At 48.6% G+C, this 16,018-nt stretch overlaps 1 protein-coding gene across 1 annotated transcript in view; it reads left to right on the top strand.

Annotated features, from left to right (window-relative positions):
• LOC147081744 (carbamoyl-phosphate synthase [ammonia], mitochondrial-like) overlaps positions 1-16,018 on the top strand; it is a 191,891-nt gene that overhangs the window by 37,914 nt on the left and 137,959 nt on the right. Inside the window, exons 11-15 of the mRNA XM_085980727.1 lie at positions 5,467-5,544; positions 10,260-10,358; positions 11,988-12,083; positions 13,103-13,292; positions 14,362-14,519. Of these exons, the coding sequence (XP_085836853.1) occupies positions 5,467-5,544; positions 10,260-10,358; positions 11,988-12,083; positions 13,103-13,292; positions 14,362-14,519 (621 nt within the window). The remainder of the gene's footprint in view (positions 1-5,466; positions 5,545-10,259; positions 10,359-11,987; positions 12,084-13,102; positions 13,293-14,361; positions 14,520-16,018) is intronic.

Below are 16,018 nucleotides of genomic sequence, written 5' to 3'. Positions count from 1 at the left end.
GAAAGTTAACATGCAGGTACAGCAATCAATTATGAAAGCAAATGGTATGTTGGCCTTTATTACAAGAGGATTTGAGTATAAGAGTAAAGGCGTCTTACTGCAATTATATAGGGCCCTGGTGAGACCACACCTGGAGTATTGTGTACAGTTTTGGTACAGGAAGGATATACTTGCCATAGAGGGAGTGCAATGAAGGTTCTCTAGACTGATTCCTGAGATGGGGGGATTGTCCTATGAGGAGAGATTGAGTAGACTAGGCCTGTATTCTCTCGAGTTTAGAAGAATGAAAGATGAAAATAAAATTCTTAAGGGGCCTGACAGGGAGGATGCTTCCCCTGGCTGGGGAGTCTAGAACCAGGGGTCACAGTCTCAGAATAAGGGGTCGGCCATTTAGGACTGAGATGAGGAGAAATTTCTTCACTCGGAGGGTGGTGAATCTTTGGAATTTGGCGGGCTGTGGAGGCTCAGTCGTTGAGTATAATCAAGACAGAGATCGATAGAGTTTTGAATATTAAAGGAATCAAGGGATATGGGGATCGTGCAGGAAAGTGGAGATGAGGTAGAAGATCAGCCATGATCTCATTGGATGGCGGAGCAGGCTCGAGGGGCCGAATGGCCGACTTCTGCTCCTAATTCTTATGTTCTTGTGATGATTTTGCTTGTCCTCTCCTCCCTCCATCTCCATTGCTGTGGTGGATCTGCAGGAAAGGGAAGGGGAAGCTAAAGCCGGGTGAGTGTCACTCCTTTGGGATAAAGGAGACCGAAGCTGTGGCCTGGCATTATGCCCCACTCTTGCCATCTCCTAAAGCTAGTGCAGTGTGCCTCCGTATAGCCTCCAGGAGCACCGTAACCTGATCCTTGTAAGGTGTTCCTGCTGTATTCGGATCATAGGAACATAGGTCATTCAGCCCCTCGAGCCTGTTCTGCCATTCTATTAAATCATGGCTGATCAGTACCTCAACTCTATTTAACAACCTTTTCTCCATATCCCTTGATAAACTTACCTAACACAAATCTGTTGATCTTGGAAGTGTTAATGTCCCAGCATCTTTTGAAGGCAGGTGGAGAGCTCCAGATTTCCACTACCCTCTGTGGAAAAAGTGCTTCCTGATTTCATTCCTGAACAGCCTAATTCTAATTTTAAGATTGTGCCCCCTTATACTGGACTCTCACTCCAGAGGAAATAGTTTCTCTCTCTCGACCCTACCAGACCCTTTTATCATTTTAAACACAACAGCAGCTTGCATTATACAGCACCTTTTAATGTAGTAAAACCTCCCAAGGCCATTCACAGGAGCATTTAGACAAACTTTGACATGTAGCCAAAGAAAAAATGAGGACAGGTGACAGCTGGAGCGATGAAAATCGGGGCTGTGCAAGATGCCAGAATTGGAGGAGCGCAGAAATATCTCTGGGTGGGGGAGGGGTGGATTGTAGGGCTAGAGGAGGTACAGATGGGGAGGGGGCGAGTGCATTGGAGGGATATGAACGCAAGGATGAGAATTTTAAAATCGAGGCGTTGCCAGACCGGGAGCCAATGTAGGTCAGCGAGCACGGGTGAAGGGTGAACGGGACTTGGTGCGAGTCAGGACACGGGCAGCCGAGTTTAGATGAGCTGAAGTTTAGAGGGTGGTAGGTGGAAGGTCGGCCAGGAGAGCATTAGAATCGACCTTGATTAGAGCATCTCTCTATCGTGATAGAATACACACCAAGTCTCTGCAACCTGTCATCATAATTTAACCCTTTGAGCCTGGTGAATCTGCGCTGCACCCCCTCCAAGGCCAATCTATCCTGCCTAAGGTTTGGTGGCCAAAACTGAATGCGGTGCTCCAGATGGGATCTGTCTAGGTCTCTGTACAACTAAGTATCACTTCCTCACTTTTATACTGTCAACATTCTCCTCTTTGAAAGAGACTTGCATTTCTATAGCACCTTTCACGACCACCGAACGTCTCAGCGCTTTACAGCCAATGAAGTACTTTTGGAGTGTAGTCACTGTTGTAATGTGGGAAACGCGGCAGCCAATTTGTGCTCAGCAAGCTCCCACAAACAGCAATGTGATAATGACCAGATAATCTGTTTTAGTGATGTTGATTGAGGGATAAATATTGGCCAGAACACCGGGGATAACTCACCTCTTCTTCGAAATAGTGCCATAGAATCTTTTACATCCACCTGAGAGAGCAAACCGGGCCTCTGTTTAACATCCCATCCGAAAGACGGCACCTCCGACAGTGCAGCACTCCCTCAGCACTGCACTGGCGTGTCAACCTAAATTTTTGTGTTCGACCCACGACCTTCTGACTCCGAGGCGAGTGTGCTACCCACTGAGCCACGGCTGACACACTCTTGCACTCCTTCTTGGAGGCGAGAGTCTTGCTGCAGGCCCACGGTGCGTTTCTGATGACTCCCGATCCAGGGAAATGGTTTGGGCTTGTGGCGGTTTCAGAGGGGGCGGCCAGAAGTGGGGTTTCCCAGTGAGATGTCTCCCTCCCCCCTGATGTGTTTGGAAGAAGAGGACCACCTGAGGGGTGCCTGGCAGGTCAGGCTGCATGAGATGCTCTGTCTACCTGGTACCTGCAGACGGGAGAACCTACCTGGCTGGAGCAGATGTTTAGTGCAGCTGAAGGCTGCTCCTTCTAAAGGAAGCAGGCCACTGATGACATGACTAAGATGTGAATAACTGATGAACTATTCTATTAGATGATGCCTCTGAAGCAGCCCAGTCGCAGTACCTCGTGTTCAGTGGCACTGCAGGAAAGCATGCCAAGGTAACCAACAGCTAGCATTGTCTGGCTGCACCCACCAAGGTGCCCCCCCCCCCTCCCCCCCCCCCCCACTTTCTGTGTGACCTGGCAATGGCCAGGAGGAAGTGACTGTTCAGTGTCTGGCTTAGCTGAGGGGCTCGTGTGGAGCTTGTGCTACTGTTGGAGTGGGTGACGCAGGATGCTGAGGCGCTTGGTTGAGCTGGAGATTTGCGCTCAATCCGTCTTCCCCCCCACTTGGTCACTCACAGGAGGAGAAGAACCTAGTTTAGAATGATGGGAAAGGCAGCCTGACATGGCCAGGTGCTGTGAGGGAGTGAACGAGTGGGTGAGTGAAGAGTTAAAGAACGAAAACCAAAGGATAATCCTCTCCATGAGCTTGACAGAGGCAGCTGGACTCTGCCTGGCCGGCCTCTGAGCCCCCACCCCCGCCCAGACCCCTCCACTTTGTCCTCCTGCCTGGAATCTTGCGGATCCTCTTCTCGAGGCATGCAGCTTGGGTTAATCCACCTGCATTTGTTGGTGCTGGTTATGTGCAGCTGTCTTGTGCAAAGGAGCATGTGTTGAATGAGGAATATGAGGGTCGATATCACTCCAGTATCGGTAAGTGAGTCTGTGAACATCACAGTGGGTGATATAAATCCTTCTCCACGCCACCAGATGCTGTCTCTTTGAATAATTGATCTGCATGTATAGCTGATGAGTTCTCATGCTGTGGCTGCACTGCATGAAATGCGAGAACTACATGTGTCCGACATTTCAAAACTCAACTTCTGTGGAACTTTATTCAAGGGCACAGAGCGCTCAACTACAGTGGCTGTGGGTTACTTGGGCTGTCTAAATATTTGGCCCATTGAATCGCGTCTTGTAATCTGCAATTCACCTGACGGCACCTGTCGGTATCTGTATATGTGGCCATCTGTCAGTGCATCCAATCCATTTGTGTATCTTTTCATTTGGTTAAGAATGTCTCTGGTCACTGTCTGTGGCAAGATTTCAGATGTATCAGTAGAAATTTGCTCTTGTGATGCAGTGCAAGGTGAATTCGCCAATCTCAGGCTGCGCGCTCGAATGAAGTACAGGCCTGAGATAGTCAACGCGTGCCCCCTGCGAGGAGCTGGTCTGGAAGGGAGCTCGGGCTGGAGAATCGGTGCGACAGTGTTAAAGTTCTGTCTACACCCTGCCGAGATAGCTGGATTTACCCTTCCATTTGTAGTATGCAGTGTATAAAGTGGATTTATTTGGTCCACTGGCCTTTTTCTGTTCTTAAAAATTCTCATCTGATCTGTAAAGTTCGCGTATGAGCACTTGCTGTGTTCATACTCCATTCCTGTGGGTGCTATTTTGACACTGTTGACCCTTATTTAAAATGGGAGTATGTGTGAATTAAGTGTTTGTATATGAAGGTGGTGGGACAAGCTGATGAGGCTCTTTTATTTAAAAAAAAAAAAAAAAATCATGTGGGATCTTGGCTTTATTAATAGAGGCAATGCGTACAAAAGCAAAGAAGTTACTCTGAACCTTTATAAATCACAGGTTAGGCCCCAGCTGGAGTATTGTGGCCAATTCTGGGCACCACACTTTAGGACGGATGTCAAGGCATTAGAAAGGGTGCAGAGATTATTTACTAGAATGGTACCAGGGCTGTGGGACTTCAGTTATGTGGAGAGACAAGAGAAGCTGGGGGAAAAATTCAGTTGCTTAGCGCCTTCCGTTAGCGTCTGCAGAGGGCGGTAACGGGGCGCTGCTGCAGTAGCACCGGGGTGAGGCGAATCCAGCGGCGCAAGGCAAATCCGGACCTCCTGTTGTGCCACCGGTACGAGGTACTGCCGGGGACTTCAACGCCAGGCAGATCATGACATCAGTGGGCGTGGCGCACGATCTGCAAAATTCATTCTGGCCACTTACCTTTGCACCAATTGGGAGAATTTTTTTTAACGCAGTGAGTTATTATGATCTGGAATGCATGGCCTGAGAGGGCGGTGGAAGTAACTCGCCAAGGCTTCTTCGGTAGCACCTCCCAAACCCGTGACCTCTTCCACCTAGAAGGACAAGGGCAGCAGGCGCATGGGAACACCACCACCTCCAAGTCACACACCATCCTGACTTGGAAATATATCGCCATTCCTTCATCGTCGCTGGATCAAAATCCTGGAACTCCCTCCCTAACAGCACAGTGGGAGTACTTTCACCACACGGACTGCAGCGGTTCAAGAAGGCGGCTCACCACCACTTTCTCGAGGGCAATTAGGGATGGGCAGTAAATGCTGGCCTTGCCAGCGACGACCACATCCCAGGAACTAATTTAAAAAAAAAAAAAGCAGATTCAATAATAACTTTCAAAAGGGAATTGGATAAATGCTTTTGAAGGGGAGAAAATTTCCAGGGCTATGGGAAAAAGAGAGGGAGAGTGGGACTAATTGGATAGCTCTTTCAAAGAGCTTGCACAACACGATGGGCTGAATGGCCTCCTCCTGTGCTGTATCATTCTGTGAACAGGTAGGGAGGGACTATCGAAGGGAGACTTGTGTTGTCTCGGGGCTGCTCCTGCAGCCAGTTTGTTGCGCATGTTGTGAGGTGGAGGGGACTGAAAGGAAAACTGCGAGGAAACTGTCGCTTCTGCAAAATAAAAGTGCTCCCGTCACTAACCGGGAAGACAAGTCTTAAATGAAAAGCAATAAGTTTAATTATTTTGTTTCAGGGAATCGTGCATGACAGCAAACCAATCTTTACTGCACAGTTCCATCCAGAGGCAAAGGGAGGACCAACAGATACTGAAGTGAGTCAAATATTTTTACCAACCAAAGTCCAGAGGAGGTCTAACTATAAACGTAAACCTCAAAATTAACAGAGAAGTTCCTAAAAAAAATCACTCGCTGAAAGCACAGGTGTGGAATTTGTTTGATTTGGTGGGTTGGAAATAGAGCTGGAACATCAGGGTGTGTTTTCTGACGAGTTGAAGCGAGAGTCCACAGCAGTACAAGAGCCTTGCCCAGTCACTTCAACTGAGAAACACCCAGTGCTACAATGATAGCTTTCGTCCTTCCAACCCGGAGACTAATTTGAGCTTTAAGTGAGGTACAGGCCTGCAGGGTGGGACTGCACTCGCCTGGTTCCATTCTTATCTATCTAATCGTAACCGGAGAATCACCTGCAACGGCTTCTCTTCCCACTCCCGCATCGTTACCTCTGGTGTCCCCCAAGGATCTATCCTTGGCCCCCTCCTATTTCTCATCTACAAGTTGCCCCTTGGCGACATCATCCGAAAGCACAGCGTCAGTTTCCATATGTACGCTGACGACACCCAGCTCTACCTTACTACTACTTCTCTCGACTCCTCCACAGTGTCTAAATTGTCAGACTGCTTGTCCGACATCCAGTTCTGGATGAGCAAAAATGTTCTCCAATTAAATATTGGGAAGACCGAAGCCATTGTTTTCGGTCCCCGCCACAAACCCTGTCCCTAGCCACTGACTCCATCCCTCTCCCTAATATCTGTCTGAGGCTGAACCACACTGTTCGCAACCTTGGTGTCATATTTGATCCTGAAATGAGCTTCCGACCACATATCTGCAGTGTAACAAAGACCGCCTACTTCTACCTCCGTAACATTGCCCGTCTCCGCCCCTGCCTCAGCTCATCCGCTGCTGAAACCCTCATCCATGCCTTTGTTACCTCTAGACTTGACTATTCCAACGCACTCCTGGCTGGCCTCCCACATTCTACGCTACATAAACTTGAGGTGATCCAAAACTCGGTGCGAGTTAGGACACGGGCAGTCAAGTCCCATTCACCCATCACCCCTGTGCTCACTGACCTACATTGGCTCCTGGTTAAGCAGCCCCTTGATTTCAAAATTCTCATCCTTGTTTTCAAAACCCTCCATGGTCTCGCCCCTCCCTATCTCTCTAATCTGCTTCAGCCCCACAACCCCCCGAGGTATCTGCGCTCCTCTAATTCTGCACTCTTGAGGATCCCTGATTATAATCGCTCAACCTTTGGTGGCCGTGCCTTCTGTTGCCTAGGCCCTAAGCTCTGGAATTCCCTGCCTAAACCTCTGCCTCGCTATCTCTTTTTCCTCTTTTAAGACGCTCCTTAAAACCTACCTCTTTGACCAAGCTTTTGATCACCTGCCCTAATTTATCCTTATGTGGATCGGTGTCAATTTTTTTGTCTTAAAATACTCCTGTACAGCGCCTTGGGATGTTTTACTACGTTAAAGGCGCTATATAATACAAGTTGTTGTCACTGGGGTACAGTACTGGTGGGTACAGGTCTGTCACTGTGTAACAGTGGGGTACAGTACTGGTGGGGACAGGTCTGTCACTGTATAACACTGGGTACAGTACTGGTGGGTACAGGTCTGTCACTGTATATAACACTGGAGTACAGTACTGGTGGGTACAGGTCTGTCACTGTATAACACTGGGGTACAGTACTGGTGGGTACAGGTCTGTCACTGTATAACACTGGGTACAGTACTGGTGGGTACAGGTCTGTCACTGTATAACACTGGGGTACAGTACTGGTGGGTACAGGTCTGTCACTGTATAACACTGGGTACAGTACTGGTGGGTACAGGTCTGTCACTATAACACTGGGGTACAGTACTGGTGGGTACAGGTCTGTCACTGCATAACACTGGGTACAATACTGGTGGGTACAGGTCTGTCACTAACACTGGGGTACAGTACTGGTGGGTACAGGTCTGTCACTGTATAACACGGGTACAGTACTGGTGGGTACAGGTCTGTCACTATAACACTGGGGTACAGTACTGGTGGGTACAGGTCTGTCACTGTATAACACTGGGGTACAGTACTGGTGGGTACAGGCCTGTGACTCTATAATTTTCCATATAGCTGCTTTGATACAAATGTACTAATTTGGACAGTTGATAACGCAGCATAAATGTATGTGATAGAGTTTGACTCGCAGGTATCCATGGCAGGTCTGCAAAATGTTCATGTGGTCCTTCATGGGTAACTTGCTGGACTGCATGAGCCTGACCCTTGTGGAGTCACTCTTTAAATGTCAGCCTCTGTCTGGCACCCAGTCTGTAGACGGCAGTCTGTGCCTCAGTCTCTGTCTGGCACCCAGTCTGTAGACGGCAGTCTGTGCCTCAGTCTCTGTCTAAAACGCAGTCTGTAGACGGCAGTCTGTGCCTCAGTCTCTGTCTGGCACCCAGTCTGTAGACGGCAGTCTGTGCCTCAGCCTCTGTCTAAAACGCAGTCTGTGGACGGCAGTCTGTGCCTCAGTCTCTCTCTGGCACCCAGTCTGTTGCCCTGCGTGGGTCCTAGCTGCGACCGGCATGCAGTTTCCAACTGCAGTGCTGTTGTCTTTTGACGTGTGTGGCCGAGACTGCACTATTGTCCAGCATGTGCCCAAGTGTGGAAAAGCTGCTCTGTGCTGAATCTGGCTGGAAATGATGTTTTGATGAGGTGAGCGTTGCTTCCTGCAGTTCTGGTGGCAGTGCGGTGACCTACAGCAACCAGTGACTGTCTCCCTCTGAGACAGCTTTTGCAAACGTGTTTTGTTCCAATGATTTATTTCTTGACCTATTCCCCTCTCTCCTGGAGGTGTCTCTTGTTGGGGTACCGAGTCTAGTTCTGGCCACTGTACCCCAACACTCCTGACATGCCGTCACCACACCACTGGGCTCCTCTACTTGTCGACTGCCACCATACAGCAGAGCTCCACGACTCACGGAAATCCATCGCAAAAGAAGTTTTTAACCAAAATGACTGTTTGTCCTGCTGATTTGCCCGGGGCACCATTCCCCCTCTCCCTGGGTCTTGGTTAGTGCTTTCGTTAAGTGGGGAATCTCTGTCATTTACACTTTCTACTCCTCACCAGCACATTAGGAGTGCCAATACTGACAGTAATTTGTGCTCACTTGTGGCCTGCTTTTAAATATATTTGCTGCTCAGTTTGTCATTCTTCATTAATCAAGAATATGCAAACTACTTAGTAAAGAAAAGCAAAATACTACGGATGCTGGAAATCTGAAATTAAAACACAAAATGCTGGAAATGCTCAGGTCAGGCAGCATCTGTAGAGAGTGAAACTGAGTTAACTTTTCAGGTCGATGACCCTTCGTCAGAACTAGTTAGAAAAGATGACGTGGCTCATGCAACACCGGTCAAAGTAGAGAAGTCACTCGGTCCGGATGGGAGGCATCCTAGGTTGCTGAGGGAAGGAAGAGTGGAAATTGCAGCGTTTCTGACCATAATCTTCCAATCCTTCTTTAGATATGGGAGTGGTGCCAGAGGACTGGAGGATTGCAAATGTTACACCCTGTTCAAAAAAGGGAGAGGGATGAACACAGAAACTGCAGGCCAATCAGCCTAACGTTGGTGGATGGGGAACTTTTAGAGACAATAATCTAGGGAAAAAAATTAATTGCCACGTGTAAAAATATGGGCTAATAAATAAAAGCTAGCACTGATTTGTTAAAGGCAAATCGTGTTTGACTAACTTGATTGAGTTCACGATGAAGTAATGGAGAGGGTTGATGAGGGCAGTGCAGTTGATGTTGTGTATATGGACTTTCACAAGGCGTTTGACACAGTAGACTTGTTAGAAAAATTGAAGCCCATGGGATTAAAGGGGCAGAGGCAGCGTTGATCCAAAAGCTAAGGGCAGAAAGCAGAATAGTAGTGAACGGTTGTGTTTCAGACTGGAGGGAGGTGTACAGTGGTGTCCCCCAGGGGTCGGTATTAGAACCACTGCTCTCGTTGATATATATTAATGACCTGGGCTTGGGTATACATGGCATAATTTCAAAGTTTGCCGATGACACAAAACTCAGCAATGTAGTAAACTGTGAGTGCGGTGTATGTAACCTGTTCCACCTTAAGAGAACTACCTTAAGAGATGTACTACTTTCTCTTGGCTGCTGTATACTGTAATACCGGTGGTGACCACACCGGTATATAAGTGTTGTGTAGAGAATTGCTGGGCAGTTCAGCCCTGACCTCCGAATAGTAAAGACCTGTTAAAAGTTATTCTTGTTGTCTGTGTCCAGTGATTGATCATAAGCATAACTGGGACACACAGACTCAACAGTGAGGAGGATAGTAACAGACTTCAGGAGGATAGAGACAGACTGGTAAAATGGGCAAACACATGGCAGATGAAATGTAACGCCGGGAAATGTGAAGCGAGTTGTTATGATCTGGATTGCACTGCCTGAAAGGGCGGTGGAAGCAGATTCAATGGTAACTTTCAAAAGAGAATTGGATAAATACGTGAATGTGGAAAATTTGCGGGGCTATAGTAAAGAGCGGGGGAATGGGACGAATTGGAGAGCTCTTTCAAAGAGCCGACGTAATGGGCTGAATGGTCTCCTGTGCTGTATCATTCTGTGATTCTCTGAACATACTGGAAAGTATGATCTGTAAGTTTTGCCTGCTGCCAGCTTGCTCCTGGTTTGTGAAGGCACTTTGCACCGCGTTCGATATGGAGTCCACTAACACTGACTCTCTCTTTCAGTTCTTGTTTGACGCTTTTATTTCGCTAATAAAGAAAGGAAAAGGCACCAACATTGCCTCTGTGATGCCATCAGTGCCCCCTCCCCCTGAGAGGCTTAAGGTTGGTTTGCTTTATCTTCAGTGATTGTACATTGAGTGAACACAATATTCTAATCAGTCTGCCTGTAAGCATTATTTTGGAATGGCACGTGCAAAAATCATGTTTTCTCCTCTTTCTCTTTGTCTGTCTGTCTTTCTCTCTCCTTTGTTGTTTCCTCTCTCTCTCTCTCTCCCTCTCTCTCTCTCTCTCTCTCTCTCTCTCTCTCTTTGTCTCTCTCTCTCTCTCTCTCTGTCTCTTTGTCTCTCTCTCTCTCTTTCTCTCTCCTTCCCCTATTTGCTTTGCCTGCTCTCGCTGTCCTGATCCTCCAGTCGCTTACTCTGTGGTCTCCGAGGCCTTCTTGAACTACTATAGCAGTCTGATACAACTGATGACTTGCTCGGCCACTTCGGAGGGCAGTTAAGAGTCTGACCTATATACGGCAGTTGGGTTTTTACGACAATCCAACAGCTTCTTATTTATTTCCAGTTTGTCAAACTGCCATGGTGGGATTTGAACTTGCGTTCTCTGAATCATTAGTCCAGTAATATGACCTCTGCACTACTGTTCCTGTTTGTTCACGTGGCTATTTAAAAATGCCATGGCCCCATTTGAAGAGGACCAGCGATCTCTCCCATCCAATACTCCTCTCTCAATCAACACTCCCCAGAAGTATGAGCTAAGCTGGTCATTCACCCTATTTCTAGTTTATGGGATGTTGGTTTGTGCAAAAAAGCTACTGTCCTTGGTTACAAAACTGTTTGTGCATGTGAAATGCTTTGGGCTGTTCTCGGAGATGTGATAAAATGCAAGTGTTTTTTGTAGTGCATACATTAATTACTGGGGTTGGGATTTTATTCATTGTCTGGTATTTGTGGTTGGGCCTCTATATTGTCATGGCTTGCTGGCTCCTTCCTTTTCTTCACTACACTACAGTGATTTTATCCATTTATTCTTCCTCTCCAACATCATTCTTGTGGACAGGTTCAAAACATAATTAAAAATGCTAATGGAATGTTGGCCTTTATCTCAAGGGCTGGAATACAGAGGGGGGGAAGTGATGCTCCAGCTGTACAGAGCTCTGGTTAGACCCCATCTGGACACTGCGTTCAGTTCTGGGCACCGCACCTCAGGGAGGAGATCTTGGAGGGGGAGCAGCGCATGTGGACCAGATACCGGGGCTAAAAGGGTTAAATTATGAGGACAGGTTCCATAGACTAGGCTTGTAGTCCCTCGAGTATAGAAGATAAGGGGTGATCTAATTGAGGTGTTTAAGATGATTATAGGATTTGATCGGGTAGATAGAGAGAAACTATTTCCTCTGGTGGGCGAGTCCAGAACAAGAGGGCATAACCTTAAAATTACAGCCAGGCCATTCAGGGGTAATGTCAGGAAGCATTTCTTCACACAAATGGTCATGGAAATCTGGAACTCTCCCCCAAAATAGCTGTTGAGACTGGGGGTTAATTGAAAATTTCAAAACTGAAATTGTTAGATTTTTGTTGGGCAAGAGCACCAAAGGTTATGGAACCAAGGCGGGTAAATGGAGTTAAGATACAGATCCGCCATGATATAATTGAATGGCAGTCGAGGGGCTGAATGGCCTCCCTCCTGTTCTTGCCTTTCTTCATCATGTTCTGTTGCTGGTTTCAGGTTTCCAAGGTCCTAGTCTTGGGTTCCGGAGGCCTCTCGATCGGCCAGGCTGGAGAGTTTGATTACTCTGGATCGCAGGCAATCAAAGCATTAAAGGTGAGGTCTCAACTTCTCTTCTCTCCTCCTGGGAGCACTGACTCGCCAGGTTACAGGTTCACTGGGTACCCGAGCTCCTCCAATATCTTGCCCAACTGACTATTCTACATTTCTGAGCCCAGACAGTTATGTGTCATCGGGCTATTTTGTCATGGGATGCATCACATCTGAGTGTGACATTGTCTTCACCTGCCATTTATATATACATAAACATGTGCACACACTCTCACACACACTTTGCAGAAGTAGAACTCCCTCTCTAAACCTCTCCGTCTCTCTCTCCTTTGAAGATGCTCCTTAAAACCTACCTGTCACAATATCTCCTGATGTGGCTCGGTGTCAAATTTTGTTAATGCTCATGTGAAGCACATTGGGACATTTTACTATGTTAAAGGTGCTATATAAATGCAAGCTGTTGATGTCACTGGATAATGGGCAGGGTCTCTGTCAGATCCTCTCCTTCCTAACCTCAGGGATCTGAAACCAATTGTAATGCTCCATTAGTTGGCTCAGGTGAGCTCAGGTAATACAGCATAGATTGTGAATCTTCAGTGCCACTTCAGGTAGGCCTTCGCCTAGACCATGGGATGTTGTTTCTGCCCGTCACTGGAGCTTGGTGCTCATTATCAACACACCCAACAGCACCCCGACCCTCTGTGTTCTTTCTATTTACTGTTTTTTGTGAATTTTGTGCTGTTCATAGAGCTGGAAATTAAATCGTTTTCTTCTCAAGCATCCAGTGCCTCATCAAACACTCCCAGGGCAGGTACAGAACGGGTTAGATACAGAGTAAAGCTCCCTCTACACTGTCCCATCAAACACTCCCAGGGCAGGTACAGCACGGGTTAGATACAGCGTAAATGCTGCTGGGTGATGAATAGGATGCTGTCTAATTGAGCCAGTGTAATTGTGTGTGTGGATTATCAACCTCTTCCTTGTTGTAGGAGTGTACATGTAACCTCCCGGCAAGTTCAACACATTCCTATACTGAACCTTCTAGGTTTTGTCTCTTTCTTTAGGAAGAAAATCTAAAAACTGTATTAATGAACCCGAACATTGCATCAGTGCAGACGAATGAGGTGGGAGCTAAGCAAGCGGACACAGTTTATTTCTTACCTGTCACCCCAGAGTTTGTGACTGATATTATTAAAACAGAAAAGCCTGATGGGATACTGCTGTCCATGGGAGGGCAGACTGCCCTGAACTGTGGTGAGTTATTTGCAGAGTGGCAATGTTCTTTATTGAAGAACGTCTTTTTTTAGCCAATTTTTTTCCCCCCCTCTCCTCTCCTGTGGTTGACTCCTTGCTGGTCTATGCCCCTGGTATCTGGTGCAACTGGCTACTCTACATGTGTGGGGAGAGACTGTGGAGTATCGTCAGAGTACTTGACCATGAAGGGTCCAATGCTGTTTCACTCAATGCTCTCACACTTCTAGCCAAGGGCACAGGGTAACTATGAGGAGCAGGAACCCTGGCAGGTCCCTCCTCTCGCCCAGGGTTGTTGGTGTGGGAACCGCTATCTCGACACAGACTTCATTTCATTGAATCCAGTCACCAGCTGGTAATGCAGATATTGTGCTGCCTTGTGTATTGATTGCAGAGGCCCACTCCATCTGGCAGCAAATGGTTCCTCTAAGATTCAGCCTTTAAAAACATTTGCACTGAATGTTGTGTACAAATAAACAGCGCGGCGGCTAGTACACAACACAGTAGACACTGTTCATTCAACTGTCCCAATTGTCCTGGTTAATAGAAGTCACATGACTTCTGTTTGCACTTGCGCCCTCCGCGATCTCCCGCGTCAGTCAGCAATTCATTCCTCTGTGGGACTCTGCTCTTCTACCAGTTCATGCACCGTCACCAAGCTAACTGGATGCACTGGAGACGCAGTCCGTGGAAACCCATTAAGGATTCTGGTGGGCCTCCCTCCTTGTTCTTTGCACACTTCTCCGAGTTGGGCTAAAATCTCATTGTAATTTCATACGCACTGCTGACTGGATTGTGCGTCTTTTTTTTAACTTTCTACACTACCAGATCGGTTGGATTAAAATCTAAACTTGGGACTAATGTGGAGCAATGAATCGCAGTTTGTGAGCAGCATGTGTACGGGTGTTTCGTGCAGTATGTTACACCACCTCTAACTTTACTTTATTTTCTAGAATAATGACTGGGAGTGACTGCAAGGTGCAGAGGGCTCCCCCTGAGCAGTCCGAGTGGATCTCCAGCAGTTCTGGGTACCGAGGTTAACTGTACTATTGATGTGTCTTGTTTGCGGCAGGTGTGGAGTTGTACAAGCAAGGAGTGCTGGAGAAGTACGGTGTCCAGGTGCTGGGAACCCCCATCACCTCCATCATGGCCACTGAGGACAGGCAGCTGTTTGCAGACAAACTGCTGGAAATCAAGGAGAAAATAGCTCCAAGCTTTGCAGTAGAGACGGTGAGACTCGGGCAGAGATGCTGTTCCACTCTTGCTCTCGCATCCTCCTTCCCATGGGTTTGTCTTCTTTTCCTCCCCTAGATCTGTTGTACTCTGGTAGGCTCCCTGACCTCTGCCAGTACCTTGCTTTGCCCTCGGTTTGTTTTCTCTCCCACCCCGTGGGGAGGTATCTGCTCTTAACTCTCTGCCTCCCCTATAATCTTGCACGCTCCCTTTACAGTAAAAAGCTATCTTAGTCGTTGAGTCATCATTGAGGTGCCCCTGTTGGGGACTGGGCCGGGGGTGCCCCTGTTGGGGACTGGGCCGGGGGTGCCCCTGTTGGGGACTGGGCCGGGGGTGCCCCTGTTGGGGACTGGGCCGGGGGTGCCCCTGGTTGGGGACTGGGCCGGGGGTGCCCCTGGTTGGGGACTGGGCCGGGGGTGCCCCTGGTTGGGGACTGGGCCGGGGGTGCCCCTGGTTGGGGACTGGGCCGGGGGTGCCCCTGGTTGGGGACTGGGCCGGGGGTGCCCCTGGTTGGGGACTGGGCCGGGGGTGCCCCTGGTTGGGGACTGGGCCGGGGGTGCCCCTGGTTGGGGACTGGGCCGGGGGTGCCCCTGGTTGGGGACTGGGCCGGGGGTGCCCCTGGTTGGGGACTGGGCCGGGGGTGCCCCTGGTTGGGGACTGGGCCGGGGGTGCCCCTGGTTGGGGACTGGGCCGGGGGTGCCCCTGGTTGGGGACTGGGCCGGGGGTGCCCCTGGTTGGGGACTGGGCCGGGGGTGCCCCTGGTTGGGGACTGGGCCGGGGGTGCCCCTGGTTGGGGACTGGGCCGGGGGTGCCCCTGGTTGGGGACTGGGCCGGGGGTGCCCCTGGTTGGGAATGGGCCGGTGGAGGTTCTGGTTGGGAATGGGCCGGTGTTCCTAAAAGATTCCTGTAAAATTCCTTGATTCTAGCTTGACCTGATTTGAAGGATTATTCCCCAATTACAGAATCTGAAGTGATTTCTTTCTAATAGTTAAGGCACTTGAACAAGTGTTTTATATCTAAAGTTTATATTTTGTAACCCCTGTCCTTTCCTGGAGAAAGGCCCATGAGCAGAGCTGTAGGAATCCGAGAATGAGCCAGAAGATTGTGATTCCAAGACGCTGTGATTGAGTGTGTGAACGAGATTGACACCTCAGTGCAGCACTGAGGGAATGTTACATTGTTGGAGGTGCTGTCCATTGGGTGGACTGTGAAACCCACCCCTTCAGCTGAATGTTCAAGATCCCACTGCACTATTGGGGGAAATTCTCCCTCAACAACCCCACCACCACCACAGAAAAACTGGTTGTCCATCTCTCGTGGGTGTTTATGGGACTGTGCTCGGTGCAACATGGCTGCTGTGTGTGAATGCAGCTCAAAAGGTGATCTGCTGTGTGTGAAGCGGTTTGAGGCCTGATGAAGTTCAATAGCAAGAATTTCTTTCTGTGTAGGCTGCACTTATAAAGCAAACGTTGGAGTGCAACCTGTGTGTTTGTTTT

This window comes from Somniosus microcephalus, unplaced genomic scaffold (assembly GCF_052327205.1).
Source record: "Somniosus microcephalus isolate GS21.2 unplaced genomic scaffold, FLI_Smic_1.0 scaffold457, whole genome shotgun sequence".
NCBI classification, from domain to species: domain Eukaryota; kingdom Metazoa; phylum Chordata; class Chondrichthyes; order Squaliformes; family Somniosidae; genus Somniosus; species Somniosus microcephalus.
The sequence above is the reverse complement of the archived record's forward strand: the minus strand, read 5'-3'. Positions and strand labels throughout refer to the sequence as shown.